Source organism: Lipomyces chichibuensis, assembly GCF_038497645.1.
Source record: "Lipomyces chichibuensis strain CBS 12929 unplaced genomic scaffold V1513scaffold_67, whole genome shotgun sequence".
Lineage (NCBI taxonomy): Eukaryota > Fungi > Ascomycota > Lipomycetes > Lipomycetales > Lipomycetaceae > Lipomyces > Lipomyces chichibuensis.
The window spans coordinates 33,185-50,291 of NW_027117519.1; the positions used below are offsets into that span (position 1 = coordinate 33,185).

Here is a 17,107-nt window from a genome sequence, read left to right on the forward strand (position 1 = left end):
AGCACAAAGCACAGGCCTGGATTTAAATAGCGAGGGCTTAATTGTTTAGTCTGCGTCTAGCCATTTGTGCGGTCTTTCGAATAGAACAGTATTGTCGAATTCGCTTGGTATTCCAGACGGGTGATTAATGTAAGTTGAGGAAGAAGAAGAAGAAGAAGAAGACGCAGAAGTCGCGAGTATGAAAAACATCGGAATTGTGCACGCAGAGCTCCGTGCGCAATCATGAGCACGTGCGTATGGCAGGGTCCGTTGACTCTTAAATCTGTTACCCGGATAGATGGAAAAAAATACCGCCGCACACGCCGCGAGCTTAAAGAGAACATGTCGGCCCAAGTTCGCTACTTACACCGCGATGCGTTCTTCTCTCCGTCCTTACAATTTATACTCATTCTCCACCGACCCGCAACTAAAGACTCGACTGGATAGTTTAGACGAGACCTGATGTCAACTGTTGTTATTGGCGCTCAATGGGGCGATGAAGGCAAAGGAAAGCTGGTGGACATCCTCTGCGACAAAATTGATGTTTGTGCCCGCTGCCAGGTCAGTATATTCTTTTCTAGTACGCCATTTGCGTCAATGGATCTTAAGTTGGTGTTTATCATCTTTATCGAGTGAATTGACCACGACGATGCTTCCACTGCGAAATAATGCATTTGCGGCTGTCTAACGAGCTATCAAGGGTGGAAACAATGCCGGCCATACAATCGTTGTCAACGGCGTTACATTTGACTTCCACATGCTCCCTTCCGGTCTTGTGAATCCCGATTGCGTGAACCTCATTGGCAGCGGTGTCGTTGTCCATGTCCCTGCATTTTTCAACGAGCTGGAGCAGATTGAAAAGAAGGGTCTATCGGCCAGTGGTCGTTTGTTTGTTTCGTCTCGCTCGCACATCGTCTTCGACGTGCATCAGATTGCAGATAGTCTCCATGAAGTAGAGCTCTCTGCCGGTGCCATTGGCACTACTCGACGGGGCATTGGCCCTGCGTACTCTACCAAGGCGACACGATCAGGTATTCGTGTCCACCACCTCGTCTCGCAGGAGCCCGGAGCCTGGGAGGAGTTCGAGTCCCGTTTCCGTTCTCTTGTCGATTCTTTTCGGAAGCGATACGGAGACTTTGAGTATGATGCCCATGCTGAGCTAGAGAGATATAAGGGTTATGCTAAGAAGCTCCGTCCTTATGTTACTGACGCTGTAGCGTTCATGCACGACGCTCTTGACGCCAAGAAGAGAATTCTAGTCGAGGGTGCCAACGCTCTTATGCTTGACCTGGACTTTGGTACTTACCCATTTGTCACCTCCAGTAATACCTCGATTGGCGGCGTTTGCACTGGTCTGGGCGTTCCGCCACAAAAGATTGCTGAGGTAATTGGAGTAGTCAAGGCCTACACTACCCGTGTCGGCGCTGGTCCCTTCCCGACCGAACAGCTCAATGATATTGGGGAGACACTTCAGACTATTGGCGCCGAGTACGGTGTTACGACTGGCCGAAAACGGAGGTGTGGTTGGCTTGACCTTGTAGTCGTGAAGTATTCTGCCCGTATCAATGGCTTCACGTCAATGAACATCACGAAACTAGATGTTCTCGACTCTCTAGAGGAAATCAAGGTCGCCGTTGCGTACCTTCACAACGGCAAGCGCTTCACTAGCTTTCCGGACGATCTTCGTGTAGTTGAAGCCGTCGAAGTGGAGTATGCCACTTTTAAGGGCTGGAAGACCAGTATTGCGGACATCAAAAGGTACGAAGACTTGCCGGAAGAGACTAAGGTGTACTTGAAGTTCATTGAGGATTACGTTGGTACGAAGATCAGCTGGATCGGAGTTGGACCAGCACGGTCGGCTATGATTCAGTGTTAGAGGACGGTACTACTAGATTTGCATGTTTGTATCAACAGTATATCTTTGGACAAATTTAGCATATTATTGTGTATTTGCTGTTGTAGACTATTTTCCTCGTATTTTGATCTAGAATGTTACATTGTGTAAGCCAAACACATTTTCAATTATACCAAATAGTTAGCTGTACAATGTGTGTCCAAATGTACAGCAGCAGACCAAAACGCCTAAATCTATCCCTATGATGCGACATGCGAGCAAGCAAAAATTGTTTACGTTTCTATACTTTTCGGCATAAAAGCATTCTTGATCGACAATGTCGTAGATACGATCATAACAGTGACACCAAACGCGACGCAGGCTACCGGGCCTGCCCTTTGTTTCCACGAACAAGTTGTCAACGAGGCAAGTTTGAGGTAACACAGCGGCGGTAAAATGTATGCCAACATGCAAGCAGACGTGGAGCCCACGACTTCGAGCACAATTCCAAGACTATCGGTTGTCAACGCGACCAGCAATGTAACCAATGTTAGCGCGGCTGTCGTGAGTCGATGAGCCAGCATCGACGGCTCTGGAGGCTCTTCAATCCCATGCTCGTTTGTAACTTGCTGGAAGAAAGTAGAGTATATGTAATCCAAAAGGACTTCCCTGCAAACAAAAATCTCAAGTGGGAACGTCGTGAGCATATTAAAGCCAAAGCAGAACCGGGCAACATTGATAACAACATTACCTGCCGGGAAATTATTCAAAACGTTACCGGCTGTCTTGTTGCGGAACGTGAGAAAGCCAGCTAGTGCTAGTGTCATGCACGCTATCATCGACACACCGGTACTCCAATGTGTGACCCGTGCAAATCTGTCAATTGTAGGTTTCCTTAATGCTCCATAAATCAAAAGCGAATTATGATGACAAACGAATGCAAATGAAATCACTCCAATGCCTTGGAATACGCCACTATTGACGGTGAGAAGCGGCGGTGAAAATTCGCCTCTCTCGTCGGATGGTGTGCGAATTCCCTCGACGACTACCGCGACGATGATAACCAACATGCTTATAAGCGCAAGCAACGATGCTTTCGCAAGATTTGCAATATCCTTGCTCAAGCTAAGCGGAAATGAAATAAAAAGAATGCACACAATCATCACGGGTCCTCTCTCGGTGACGAGACTCACAATCGGCGTAGTAGCTGCGGAAGGGAACAAGGCGGTTATAACATGAGGGATTGTATCACCAATAATCACAGTGAACGCAATTGATCCGCCAAATGCAAAGAGACCTTGTGCTAGAGAAATGGCCAAATATCCAGTACGACCAAAGCATGCCGATACCGTCGCTTGATACGTATTAGTCCCGCTTAACTTGGCATTAACAACCATCAAACTATCAGCCGGTTAGTGGCCCATCACTCAACGAACTTTGCAGTTACACTTACCGAATAGTCCAATCAATAACCAGCGTAAGCACAAACAGCAATACCATACCGGTCAAAAGACCGCATTGCAGCAAAGCATACGGCTGCCCAATGATTCCAGCACCAATGATGCTATTCGCCATGTTCATGAACGCCATCTTCATGCCGTTTTTCCTCTTTACAACAACACCAGGAAGTCCTGAATCAGCTCTAGCTTCCGTTGCTTCGGCAAGTACCACAGCCGGCGCCTCTATCCGTGCCAATAAGCTCTCATGTTGTCCAGCGTTGTGGTCGATACTTAATGTGCGCTGCAGGCTAAGTGACGTAGGATCGTTGTCCTCGACGCGGTACGGCGCAAGATCGTCATCGTCAGAAAGAGAAGCTAGACTTGCGAGAGATTGCGACTCATGAAGACTCGGCTGCTCGGATACGGATTTGCGGCTAGCCATTCGTGCGAATCTGCGAGGTCGAGAGCGAATTGTTAAGGACGTTTTGTTGCCGGCCGCAATGTGGAATGCTGAGTTCGCAATGTGAAATCTTAAATTAAGGTGTCGTGGGCAACGCCCGAGGCAAGCTAAGCATCACACTACATATTATCAGGAACTTGAAACATTTCGTTCGTAAAGTAATTACAACATTTGAAAGTAATTTAAGATTTCCTTAATCGTTACAACAAAGGAACCTTGTCACAGCGTACCAACTTGAAGTTTAGTGAACGAATGAACACGACCATCAATAATACAACTCAATACTCGTATAACATCTCCCTTTGGTATAACTGCTCGTACTTTTTCGACACATGTGTGCATATATAGATATGACTCGACACCTAGTAAACCCAACCAAGATGATCTCGTACACCGCCGTAAATAAGTAAATCTTTCCCCCGCCGTCTAATCCTTGCTCTCAGACTGGACAGTTATCTCGGTGGGCTCCTCAGCAGGTTTCTCGAGAGGTGCTTCCGCGGCGGTAGCTGGAACAGCAGCACGCTTCGGTGAAGTCTCAGCTGGAGCTGGGGATGAGATTCCTTCAAACATATGATTCCATAATTCGAGCATCTTCCTTGAGCGCTCCTTGAACTTGAACTTCTCATCTAGAGGAATTTCCGTGAGCTTGTGGATGCCCTTCAGAACCTTGTTGATTTTGGTATTCTGCAGAGATATTAGCGACACTATATGGTGCGTATAGAAGTGTGATATTCATACCCGTATAATCGAAATTTCGAGGCCTTGAAAGTTCTCGAGCTTAGTAAAGAATTTATCCATAGTGTCCATCTCTTCCTCAGCCGGTGGCTTGTCCCGAGTCAAAAAAGCCTTCTGCAATTTATGCCGGACGTACAAAACTTGCTTGGTGCGCTCCTCGAGACTTTCCCGAAGCGAAGCAGCTGAAGTCTTTTTTCCCGAAGATGGAGTTTTCTTAGGAGTCTTTCTTTCTTTAGCTGCGTCGCCGTTCGCTTTCTTCGCAGATCCATTAGCTTTTGACTCTCTTTTCTTCTTCTTTGTTGCTGGTGTTTTGGCTTCCACGTCTCCATCCCCTCCCTTAGCAATGCTTTTTCTCTTTTTAGACTTCTTTTCAGGCACAGACCCTTCATCCTCCGCTTCCGCCATTTCAACGTCCTCTTCCTCTTCTTCTTCGCTAGCATGGACAGAGTTTCCGTGGGCAAATTCCTCGAGCGTTGGCGGATCAATAGCGATCTTGTAAGCAGACACGAGAGATTTATCTTTCTTTGACGGTTTGTCTGACACTGCCTCGACATACTTCTGAGCCTGCTCACTGGACAGAGGTTTCAAATCTGATCGGCTTGCCCACATACTATGATCCATTAGTAAAAAATCTGATATATCCCTAGAATCTGATACATACTAGTTATCATCATTGAAGAATCGAACTGCGAAAGTGGTCGGCAGAGATGCGTCTTCTTCTTCTTCAACCGATAAGCTCTTTCTTTTAATGCGAGTAGATCCAGGAGTACCCGTAGATGCCTTTGGTTTTAGCTTCAAGATATGTGGAGGAAGAAATGCATCCGCGAGGACCTAAATGACTAGTCAGCCGACATCATACTCTACAACTTGTAAATGATCTCCCGGTATAAATGAAATAATACCATCGCGGGCCATGGTGGAAACCCCTTCAGCTTAGCGAGAACAACCGCGCCTGGGAGATAGCTGGCCTTGGTAGGCGTTGACACAGACTTGGAAGGGGACTTCTTCTTCGCGGCTTTCTTCAAAGGTTCCGGCTCAGCCACCGCTTCCACTTGTCCTTCAGGCTCCACTGTAGCTTCCTCAGTAATAGACTTCTTTGTCGTGGGTTGCTCGGAAATTGATTCGTTGACGGCCTCCTCCGATTTCTCGGTCGTCGATTCCTTTGCTACCGGCTCTGCCGATTTTGATTCCTTCTCCTCTTCGAGCTTCTCGGCTATTTTCGCAGAATCAGTGGCTGAACCTTCCTTCTTTTCCTCTGATGCGTCAAATTCGCCAGGAGTTACTGTGGCTTCTGGGGCATGGGCGGGCGCGTGCTGGTTGATCGTCTTCGGCGCGTCCACAACAGGCGCGCCATCGACAGGCGGCGCTTCGGCGACTACTGCCTCCGCTTTAGTCGCGTCGTTAGACATGTCAGTGCGATATAAATGGATGGATTGTGCGTGATGAAGCGATGGTGGCAGTTGGTGGAGTGCAGTAACAGCATAGAGCGAGCAAGCCAGGGCACATTGACTGGTCGCTGTGCCTTGCTTGGGTTTAGCTGCGTGCGTCGCGTTTGCGTGGTTGCAAGGCCCGCGTGTGATGGGCGCGCCTTTTAAGGTGACATAGACCCTCGCCCCTTACACTACATGGAGGTTATGTGCGAAGAATTCGTCGTTTACAAAATCGACTACGAAACTGTGCCTCCACTGTTCAAAATTGTGCAGAACTTATATATAACATATTCTTCTATATATGAGTCCCAGTGACGTAAATTTGCCCTAGCTTGCAACGCGACCCAAGATACAGCTGGTGTAGGTTCTGGTAGAACGAATTCACTACGCTCTCGACGGCCCAAACTGCCATCATCAGAAACCAGATTATAAATCACAGGAATATTCGAATCTTGCCTAAATTAGAAGAGTCAAATACGCGAAAACGGAGCTTGCCTAAAGGAACACGTTTAGGGATGCCGATGAACTGCCCACGAATTCTTATGAACCATTGTTCAACACAACTTCTTAATCCTGAAGTTGAACTAACAATCCTTTGTCTGTGGCACACCATCGCCTAAAATAACTGCTGAATTTATCAAATAACTTTCCATCGGTGTCAGGCCAATATGCAACTTGAGTCCCTTTTCCCTTTTTTTCCGCAAAAAAATGATCATCGTCATGCCCAAAAGAATGCTGAGAGAATTACTAAACAATTCATAATGTGTGTTCATTGCGATCCATCTAGATTTCTCCAGCCTAGACAGCTCTTCAACCGTTCCATATCATGGAACCGCAAGTTTCAATGCAAATATATCATGCCCATAGAACTCTTGAAATAAAACACCCGGCAAACTGTATAAGTTGAGAGAATTGAGTTGAAAGTTGAAATCAGTAATACCAATGTTGCGATTGTGTCATACAGTTCGTGGTCATAGACTTCCAAGCAATATACCATCAAGTAGGACGGGTGAAAGTTCGAGGCAGTGGCAAAGATCCGACTGACATGTATGATTAACACAAACCCTAATCCATATGATGTTCCATTCTGTGGTTAGGGCATTAGCGGGACATAATGAGAGTAGTATGAACGCATAAGCCACCGTAGTAATTGAGCTTTTTGACCTGCAACATGCTACTCTCTTATACTGAACAAGATAATGTATAATAAAAGTGCAAGTACCATATCCCGCATCAAACATACAATTGTCGACCGGAGAATTTTGTTCGGATGTTGTAAACATTAGCGACGGGGAAGCGCGATGGCCATCCGACGCGAGCGTCGGCAGAACGGCACCCACGGCGGGGTTCAAACCTTCCCCAACTTATGCCCTGCCAGATCTCTCCGACTATTTATATGATTGCTCGGATTCCACTGACTCAAAAACATCTACTCAGACTGCTTTAAGAAGTAAGTTTAAGTTTTAGATGATGGTGTCGCCAAATGACCAGGCGTTAGCTCGGTGGTTGGGGATCTGTGACAGTGACCGACGGAAATACTAATTTCTTTGCCTGATCTAGAAGTACTTCGCGAAGCTGTCTTGCCTATCTTCTTTCTGAGTCCAATTACTCAATGATGGTCTTTAAGTCCGCAGCTCTGAGTTGCGCGGCCGCGCTTCGGTCGGCTCGCAACTTTAGCTCTTCGACAACTGCGTGCTTCGCAAACACTCGAGCTCTTCAATTCGTCCCACAGGTGAACATATCCCCTGCTTCACCTATGCGCAGAACGGTGACATGGCTGGAAGCGCTGCACGCTCGGGAGGAAGGGCGGCCCGCGTCCTCAACGTATGCCAAAGGAGGCGATCTCAATAAGACTCCAGAGATCTTCAAAAGGTCTATGGATGAAAGCTATACAACTATCGTCCGTATTGCATTTCCTGGAATATATGTGTCTATATCTAGTAGACTGACTGTTCAAATATTAGAGCCTGCCGTTCAAGCAGGATGAATGGCTACTGGATGCCTATGTCAACGCAAGCGGTCGCCTCAGAATCGGACAGATTTTCCAAGACTTGGACGCACTGGCAGGTGTCATCGCGTACAAGCACTGTGCCCCTGCTGAGCCAACTATCGTGACAGCATCTGTTGACAGAATCAGTCTTCTAAAGCGTCTTACAGTGCTCGAGGATATCGAGCTTTCTGGCAATGTCACCTGGACTGGACGTTCGTCGATGGAGATCACTATTAGGGCGCGGACGGTGCCAGATAATGACGTCTTTTTGACTGCCAACTTTACTTTTGTCGCGAGACATCCCATTACGGGCAAGTCGTTCCCGATCAACGAGCTTGTTCCCCGCAACGAGGCCGAACGCCAAATTTTCGAGCGCGCAGAGTCATATAACGCTGCCAAGAAGAAGGCGGCGAAGACTGGTGGCTTGCTAACGTCTCCGCCGAACGCCGAGGAAGCCGAGATCATTCATGCCATGTGGTTGCGACAACGTGCCTACGAAGATCCGACCTCCGGTCTAGAGCTTCCCCCTGATGTGATCCCCATGAAGGACAGTATGATGCAGTCGACCATGCTGATGCAACCTCAATACCGGAATCGCCATTTTAAAATTTTTGGGGGCTATCTTCTCCGTCAGACATTCGAACTTGCGTATTGTTGTGCGGCTGCGTTTTCTCATGGTCAACCATACTTTATCTCCCTCGACCAGACTACCTTCCGATCTCCCGTTCCCGTCGGATCCGTGCTGTATCTTACCGCAAAAGTCGAATACACTCAGCATCAGCCTAGATCAGCTGCCGGGTCGCCAGCTGGAACGTTCGTACAAGTCCGCGTGGACAGCACTGTTCGGGACATTGACCACGGCACAGCCGAAAACTCAGGTTCATTCACCTACACTTACTTCGTGGAGAACAAGAAAGTATCTGTTTTACCTGTCAGTTATGCTGAGGCTATGGAGTATCTAGCGGGTCGTCGCAATGCTATTGAAAGTCGGAATTTTGGTGATGCGTTGAGGGGTTTGGAGGTTTTGGATAGTGCAGTTACTGAGTAGCGTATACTTTCAGCGTGAAATATTGCATTTTTTGGACATTTAGCTTTTTATTTGCTGCAATTTTGTAGTTTGGATTTCAATATGTTAGTGCATGTAGATTATAGAGAGACGTTTCGTTAAATAGTTTGAATAAAGCAATCAACTAATGATTATATTTGATTATTAGGAGTGCAAACAAACTTCTCAAAAGATTCCAATCTATCTGACTCCACCGGCTTGTCTCTTGCGGCTAGGGCAATCTTCTTTAAGGACGCAGCGCGCTAACCCCTATCAGGAAAATTGTCGTAACGCGGCTCGATTAAGCGCCCGCATTAGGCATCAAAAGTTGGTCCCTATAGAGGCAGTTGGAAATACTTTGCCATCGGCGAGGCGCGACCAACACATCGCATCCATGTAGCATTTCATTCCACCCGTAACTGCCTTCGTGTCAGCGCTGTCTGACTACTCACACACCGCTCAACAGAGATGATCTCGCGCTGCACGCGACTCCGCGTGCCTGCACGCCCGCTCGTGGGACCAACTCTTGTCTTGCGCAGGTTAGCATCAGATTCGAGTCGTGCAAGAGCACCTTCGTCGTCGACTTCTCATCGGTCGAATTCCAACAATAACAACAACAAAAAAGCATTCGTAGCGGCGACCGCTGCAGTTACCGTCGCCGCATCAGCAGGACTCTACGTCTCTCACAGTACCGATGCGCGGAACTTCATAGCTCGGCAATTCACACCGGCCTTGATCCGCGCGGACGCGCGGCCGACAGAGCAAAGCTTTGTGCCGTCACAGTATGCGCAATTGAACAGCGGGCAAGTCGAGTTCCCCCGTGCCGCCGGTTTCGCGACAAAATCGACACGTATGCTTACAGATGAAGAAGTCGCGGAGAAACTGCGTGAACACGAGGAGTCGTATCTTGTTGATCGCGGCTTTGGCGTCGCGAGATTCGATATTACGCAGTTGGCGAGCAATTCCCAGATCGAGGATGACTTTACGGCGAAGATTGTTAATGTGAATTTTGCGGACGGCCCGTCAGATTGGTATTTCTTTGGTGTGTTTGACGGACACGGGTATGTCATTGATCAGCTCGAGGTAATGGAAAATTGCTAATGGAGGTAGTGGTTGGAACACTAGTGCCAAACTACGAGAGCTACTTGTTCCGTACGTCGCAGCAGAAATAATGGACAAAGTGCAACCCGAGCGAGTGCAACGAGCATTCGGCACGGAATCAACGGCGAATGCGCGACTAATCGACGAAGCCATCGAAATGGCCTTTCTGAAGCTCGACGACGATATCACTCGCAAGCCAGTTAACTTTTTAATCGAAAATCCGTATAAGCCTGCATCTGCGGAATTACTGATGCCCGCCATGTCTGGGTCTTGTGCGTTGCTCTCCCTATACGATTCTGCCACTGGGACGCTCAGAGTTGCGTGCACGGGTGATTCGAGGGCCGTGTGGGGACATAAGGATGCTAGTGGGACATGGACCGCCACTCCACTAAGCTACGACCAATGCGGTAGAAATCAGACAGAAATCAATAGAATACAGAAAGAACATCCTCGCGAACCAGATGTGATCAAGAATGGAAGAGTGCTAGGTGGGCTGGAGCCCACACGGGCATTTGGAGACGCACGGTATAAATTGCCATCGCAGGTGCTTGACAAGGCCGTCAGCTTATTTTTCGGACGAAGCTCGCCGTCGAATTCCCTATCCCCGCCTTATGTCACTGCTAAGCCAGAGATTCTCACTACTAAGGTCTCGCCTGGCGACTTCCTCGTGTTGGCAACCGACGGTGTATGGGACGAATTGTCGTGTCGTGAGGTGGTTCAGCTTGTTGTCGAGTGGGTCAAGAAGCGCGAAATTGACAGCGGTGCCCCACCACCAGGAGTCGTCACGCACGTACGCAAAGGTGGTATCTTTTCTTCCGTTTCCGATCTCGCCGACATCAAAGTCAAGTCCGACACGGCGGAATTGAACGCGCGATTAGACCAACGCGCTCACGGCGACGATCTCGCCCAGATCCAACTCCGCAATGCGATTGCAATGCAGAAGCATTTCCGCGGGTTATTCACCGTCCAGGATAATAACTCTGCTACTCATATCGTGCGGAACGCGTTGGGCGGCGCGGACAAGGAGCAGACTTCCATGTTGGTTAGTATTCCGCCGCCAATTTCGAGAAGATATAGGGATGATATGACAGTCCTTGTTGTTTTTTTCGATGAGCCGAAAAATGCAGACAATTTGGGAAAGATTACTCAGATCCAGGAAGCCACAAAAGGGGGAAAGGTATAAGTTATCGGCAAGGTAGAGTGATGTCCAGCATCAGTAGACATGAGAACGAGCAAGGTACTTTCGCCGACAAATCGTGTACATAGAGCGAATAAAGTGTGTAGATAACAAATTCATATCATGTTGTACGATAATCGGATACAAACTAAACTCCTTATTAAAGCAATACATACAACGAATATCAAACCAAGCAAACAATAATAACCTGAACCCTGCGCCAAAACTAGCAAAACCTGACACAGCAAGCCTCACAAATACTTGAAAAGAAGGAATGATGTAAGTTAAATACTCATTCATGCCCAATGCCAAATGTATATATCACCCCTAACTTTGCATTTTCTAAACACATTTTGGAGACTTTTTACAACTTTGTAAGTGTTAAGGTGTAATGGCGCAGCACACGGAATCGTAGATCATAACCATCCCTCATCAGAATGAACGTACTCCATCAATTTTTGTTTCCCATTTTCCAACGACACCTCCAGGACTCAATTATGAAAACCGACTTCTGATCGGACTTTCGGGTGGTCCATCGGGACTCGACTCATGTAATAGACAGCTTTCTTTCACCGGCGACGCAGAGGCCGATCCTGTAGGCGAATGATTCGGACCTGAGAAGCTACTGTGAGAATGGGGGATGTTTTCGGGCACGGGATGCTGCGATCCCACATTCGTCACACCAGCGGAAGACGCTCTGCCGGCTTTTGAGAGCGCGTAGTCGCCTGAATCAAAGTACTTGCGATCCTATATCGCCGTTAGACTTAAAACGATCATGATATACCATTGCCGACGAGACCTACCTTCAGCTTATTTTGAAGCAAATCATTACGAGATGGCAAACGGCCATACATTCGAAAAATCCTCTGCTCATCAGGCGATAGTGACTAGATTCAAAATGTTAGTGTCACCCCTCATCATCCGCATTACAATGCCTTCAAAACTTCTCGGTCGGCAAATTGAACCAACCATAGTCGAGTAATAGAAAGAACTACATACCGATACATCAACACCATTGGCATGTGCTGAATTCGCAGACATTTTTAATTCACGTGTAATCCGACGTACTGTGGAAAATTCGATAATCGAGGTCTCCGATCGCTTTGGAATACACAAAGCAACTCTCGATATTTGCTACCTCTTTCTCCAATCCTATAGCGGTGCTTTCAACAGAAGAAGCAAATTATTGCGTAAATATCTCGACCACAAACAATTGGATCCTGCAGATGGAAAAATGCCGAGAAGAGACAATATGCAGTGCTCGAATCAAATTACGATTCTGGGCACAATGCCTTATTTCGTCACGTCAGGCCACGGCGCACATTCCGTCCCTGCGCACGTCGCATCATGCACGTGGCTGCAGGGTTAGGGCACTGTGACCACGGTTACGCAAGTCAAAAAACTTTTGTGTTTGTTACAGACCGCAAATTGTGGTTCATCGCCTTGACCAAATTGGCACTTAATGTCACGCCTATTTCAGAGTTATCGGCATCGGATGATGAAACAGAAAGGTCCCTTTTTTTCATACGCTTCCACGGACCACTGGTCTTCCTTTGCCATGTAAGGTAATACATTATCCAGAGGATCAGCGACAGATTAGGAAACTGTTGGTCGGGCCAACTTTTGAGAGTTACTGAAAATTTTCGCAAGAATAAGACTCTATACAAGGTACATTGCATATCATAATAGGTAACACAAACGTAACACAAAGATATTAGCCAACGACATATACGGACAGGACTATAAAACAACACACTCAACTATAAAGGCAAGAAGAGAGGTAATGAATGCAGAAAAATTCCAACTAATTCCCAGTACATTATTTCGATATCCTAATACCTTCCTTTGAATATCTCGCCGACGCATAGACAGACATTTTTCGGCCGCCACTTTTTCAAACAAGAGACGAACTTTTAGAAAACAAAGTATCCTTAATTAACTCCATATTAATCAAAATTTAAATCCACGTCTTGATTGATAATCATAATCGCTCTTGACTATGACTGGCCTGCAGGAGCCTGCACAACCATGGGGCTATCTGACAAAACTTTTGACTCCTTCTCGCTCTTCGCAGCAGCTACTTGTCGCCCACTTAAAATCTCGGAGACAGCCTTGGCCTCGTTTTTCTCGACAACAATGTTCTTGAGCCACTTATTCTCCATCTCGAGCTGCATGATCTTCGCCTCGAGCTGTTGAACTTTCTCCTGCAGGTCCTTCGCGGTCCGCTCCATCTGCTGCTCGCGTTGTTTCTTCTTGACACGAAACCGGGCCGAAGCAGCAGTGTTACGTCTCCGCTTATCCTCCTCCGCGGCAAGGCGAGAGGCCTCCTCGGGGATCAGCTGGTGAAGTTCAACGGCCGAATTCACCCGCTTAAGACTGGGAGAGGTAGCCCCGGTCGCTGCAGGGTTACCCGAATACGCAAGTGGTGTGTGAGGACCAGCGACGGGAGCGGAAGTGCCATTGAGGAGAGGCGTGTAGAGACCCTGCGCACCGGGGTTCGAAGGATTGCCCGGCTGATGGTGTGCTAACACTGGCATGGCGTAGTTCATATAATCGGCCGAGAATAAGTCGAATTCCACCTTACCCTGGCCATTGGGGCCAGGAGTGTGAGCTGCAGACGGAATGCTGTCGGATGGAGAAACCAATGCCTCTTTCTGCAGCTGGTGCTGCTGGTCGTGATGACCAGGTTGCTTGGTGGGTACTCGTCGGCGTCTGTCGGAGTCATTGTCGTGATCGAATTGGAGGTCGTCGACAGTCACACCAGCGTCTGTGGAGCGACCCATGTCGAAGTCGAAGAACTGGGTATTCGCGAAGAGCGAGAGATCGTCCTGCTGTTTGCTGGATGGGAAGTCGAGCGGTTCAATCGAGTTGAGGTTGGCGATGTACTGCGAGACGTTGAGACCGCGATGGCTCGAGTACGACATTGCTGCTTGAGGACGAGGAGGAGAGCGCAATGAGGATGAGTTGATGATAAACGAATGGAAGAAAGAGAAGGAATGGAAGGTAGAAAAACGCGGGACACTATGGCCTTGGGCTTAGAATAGTGGTGTAGGCCAAAGGCTTGAAAGTCTGCTGATTGTGATGACTTGGCCGAGTAAAATCGTGGTTTTGCGAGCGACTCAAGAAAATGCTTGAGTTGGTGCTTTGACGCAACTGCGCAGTGTCTCATGCGTTTGCACCCATAAGTGCATTGTACTTTGGATATGATTTGTCAGACGTGCATATGACATAAATGCAACTAATGTAAACGCACTTGCGGTTGTATACGCGCTCTCTCCGCCCTCTGTTCCGGGAGCAACACGCGAAAAATAGGGAAATGACGTGCTTTGCTAGCGCGACTGAAATTGGAAGCCAGGCTGCTCGGCTGCGAAAACGGTGCCTTCTCCACTGACGATATGATCCTGTCCTGACTGATGCTTGGTGCTAAACTTTTTGGTCGTAAAAATCTTGCCAGTAGTTTCTCATAACCGCACCAATGACGTTTATCTTCTTAGATGCGGTAAACAGGGGAAATTACGCCACTGATGACTGGCACAGTCGAAGCAATCATTTGGATGTAACGAGAGTATAATCGCCTGAACAAACCAGCTAAAAAGGACCAATGCTGGAGCTCACCGAGTTTGGCAAAATGGTTCTGCCAGTCTTCATCTTCTCCACTTGCCCTAACTCAATATTCTTTCTACGTTGTTCCTGTTCTCCCTTTGTCTGGCTTATTGTTCGCATAGATATTGTCTATGTGTCTCAATAAAACATTAAATTAATTTTGTTTACACCTCACGTTGTTGTATCCTCTCACGAGACATCCACTCGCCAACTGTATTCACAAATTAGGCACTATTGATACGGGACTGCCAATTGGACATCTCTTTTCGCAGATTGGGGCCGTTTCTGAGGCACCCATCTTTCAACACTTCCAGCATGTTAGTTATTGCAAAACCATCATCTGGACAGCCGACCCTTGCCACATTTTCGAGTCATTGCCACTTGTTGACAACCAACAAAGTTAGCGCAGTCTTACGCACCTTTACTTTCGATTTAATACTAATCCTGTTTGTTGGCTATCGCTCTTTCATTTCCGATGAGAGGCAGCAAGGCTTGCAATGACTATAGATTCCCTGCGCGAAATGTGTACCCACCGCAGAAACAAGCGCAAAGTGCCTTGAGAGTACCCATCCTGTAAATCCAGGCACGTCCCGAAGTCCCGCGATAAAGGCAAATACCAGCCGGGGCCCGCCGACTCGGAAAGTCAGCGCTCTGGGAATCCCGTTGGCACTATCTTGGAGCCAACCAACAAAAATGTTGCGTCACGAAATATGCCTCTTGAACTCATCTTACCTACGGGATCGTTAGTATTAGGATTATACTAATCCAATGCCACAGCATTCATTGGCCTGGGCCATGCTGAACAGTTATGACGACATCACCCCGCGCGAGCAAAAAGAAACTATTAAGTGTGCCTGGCAAATCTGTGAGGCGCGGATAATTATTACTATTTACAGTAATCAGACAGGGTTCTCAGCGAAAAAGTTTAACGTTTGTCTCCACCGTATCTGACTTAAAAGTTAAGTGTCCGCTCGTCCTGCCATTGATTGGTAAGCCAGTCCTTGCGAACATATCGATAACGTGGACTTCGAACTGCCATAGCCCGATAAAACTCAATAACACCAAAGGATACCTGGATCTGGTCGTTTCTTCCATTTGACTAAATATGCAATTATGCATTACACATCCAAAACTACACCGCTTCCTTTTAGGGTAAATTTTTGATGTCGTGATGCCCAAAATTAGATAGACTGTTCGTCTCTGATGTAGATGCCGACCTTGTTAACTTTGCAACTTGATAGCAACATCACCATTATTCGATTTTGATCACTTAATTATTAAACATTACATGTCAATATCAAACATGACACATGCCCCATTCTATTACTCCTATCGCGGATGAGATATCTGACCTCGACCTCGCGACTGGCAGCGTCTACCCTGTTCAGGTCCATGCCTACAGCAAGCTTCGATAGCGGCTGCATGATCTATTGTATCAAGGTTGAGTTCCGCTGCCGTCACTATCACAGTCGCTATTGCCGTCGATGTTGCTATGATTCCCACAATAATTCTTCTATGATAAAGGGACGGATGCGGCGGCCCTCGTTAGTGAGTGCTGTCCCCGCGAACCATTAAAGCGTAATTTTAGCAACTCGCAACATCATGGCATTATGCTGTCTAATAACTTTGTTTGCTCTTGACAATTTGGAACTTTGTAGTCTCGGTCATTAGGTTGAATTGAGGACACTGCACTCGACGCCGAGTTCATGAATGAATCAACAAGGCTTAGTAACCCTCGCCTTTCCCAGCACAGGAGAGAGCCGGGAGCGGATTGCACTCGTACTGGCTTTCTTAGTTTAAATATCAATTGTCTACAAAGTGAGCGGAAATCGACTCCAAAAGGCACGGGGATCGGGGATCTGCTATCACCAATCAACATCGGCGTTACAGGAGAACTATTTTGGTAATGAATAATGCGGTCCGAATCGTAGTGAGCCATTTCTGTTGTGATCCAATCTTCGCCTAATAAATATTGCCGACTAATCTTCGCGTGTGTTTTTGCTATTCCATTGCGTGCGCCCAAATATTAATATTCTTCGTATATAAGCGAGCTGCGCACCCAAGCGAGCTGCGCACTTGGCCACCTACAAGCACGTTCGAAGTTCAACAAGTCCACGATAACACAGAAAATCAATTGAAACTGCTCTGAAACCTCATCATTAGACCTCTCCAATACTTCTTGACAAGTGCGCGCGTTATGTCCTGTGTTTCCGCAGACACCACATCGCCGTGCAAGTACTTCTCTCCGCCGACGACGATCACTGTTTCGACGTAACTCTTGCTGCACCTGCTGCTCTACGTCCCTCTGGAATAA

General features: G+C 47.4%; 7 protein-coding genes across 7 annotated transcripts; 3 read left to right on the forward strand and 4 right to left on the reverse strand.

Moving 5' to 3' along the window:
• The first annotated feature begins 310 nt into the window (after positions 1-310).
• On the forward strand, positions 311-2,056 carry V1513DRAFT_406401 (Adenylosuccinate synthetase). The gene is made up of 2 exons (XM_066895634.1): positions 311-540; positions 680-2,056. Exons 1-2 carry the CDS (start codon positions 442-444, stop codon positions 1,853-1,855), a joined length of 1,275 nt encoding a protein of 424 aa, XP_066750684.1. The 5' UTR covers positions 311-441; the 3' UTR covers positions 1,856-2,056.
• On the reverse strand, positions 1,914-3,746 carry V1513DRAFT_454056 (transmembrane amino acid transporter protein-domain-containing protein). The gene is made up of 2 exons (XM_066899331.1): positions 3,267-3,746; positions 1,914-3,214 (listed from the first exon to the last, which is right to left on the reverse strand). Exons 1-2 carry the CDS (start codon positions 3,692-3,694, stop codon positions 2,107-2,109), a joined length of 1,536 nt encoding a protein of 511 aa, XP_066750685.1. The 5' UTR covers positions 3,695-3,746; the 3' UTR covers positions 1,914-2,106.
• An 18-nt stretch (positions 3,747-3,764) lies between these two features.
• V1513DRAFT_406408 (uncharacterized protein) lies at positions 3,765-6,048 on the reverse strand. Its single transcript, XM_066895635.1, has 4 exons — positions 5,350-6,048; positions 5,109-5,278; positions 4,451-5,057; positions 3,765-4,396 (listed from the first exon to the last, which is right to left on the reverse strand). The coding sequence occupies exons 1-4, from the start codon at positions 5,854-5,856 to the stop codon at positions 4,139-4,141; spliced, it is 1,542 nt and encodes a 513-aa protein (XP_066750686.1). The 5' UTR covers positions 5,857-6,048; the 3' UTR covers positions 3,765-4,138.
• A 990-nt stretch (positions 6,049-7,038) lies between these two features.
• Positions 7,039-9,063, forward strand: V1513DRAFT_454061 (HotDog domain-containing protein). The gene is made up of 2 exons (XM_066899332.1): positions 7,039-7,777; positions 7,842-9,063. The coding sequence occupies exons 1-2, from the start codon at positions 7,490-7,492 to the stop codon at positions 8,913-8,915; spliced, it is 1,362 nt and encodes a 453-aa protein (XP_066750687.1). The 5' UTR covers positions 7,039-7,489; the 3' UTR covers positions 8,916-9,063.
• A 191-nt stretch (positions 9,064-9,254) lies between these two features.
• Positions 9,255-11,357, forward strand: V1513DRAFT_406412 (phosphatase 2C-like domain-containing protein). Its single transcript, XM_066895636.1, has 2 exons — positions 9,255-9,973; positions 10,023-11,357. Exons 1-2 carry the CDS (start codon positions 9,381-9,383, stop codon positions 11,194-11,196), a joined length of 1,767 nt encoding a protein of 588 aa, XP_066750688.1. The 5' UTR covers positions 9,255-9,380; the 3' UTR covers positions 11,197-11,357.
• Positions 11,290-12,553, reverse strand: V1513DRAFT_454068 (camp-regulated phosphoprotein/endosulfine conserved region-domain-containing protein). Its single transcript, XM_066899333.1, has 3 exons — positions 12,190-12,553; positions 11,994-12,077; positions 11,290-11,937 (listed from the first exon to the last, which is right to left on the reverse strand). The coding sequence occupies exons 1-3, from the start codon at positions 12,229-12,231 to the stop codon at positions 11,686-11,688; spliced, it is 378 nt and encodes a 125-aa protein (XP_066750689.1). The 5' UTR covers positions 12,232-12,553; the 3' UTR covers positions 11,290-11,685.
• Positions 12,554-12,830: 277 nt separating this feature from the next.
• On the reverse strand, positions 12,831-14,278 carry V1513DRAFT_454069 (uncharacterized protein). The gene has a single exon (XM_066899334.1). It carries the CDS (start codon positions 14,112-14,114, stop codon positions 13,188-13,190), a length of 927 nt encoding a protein of 308 aa, XP_066750690.1. The 5' UTR covers positions 14,115-14,278; the 3' UTR covers positions 12,831-13,187.
• Between the last annotated feature and the right edge of the window lie 2,829 nt (positions 14,279-17,107).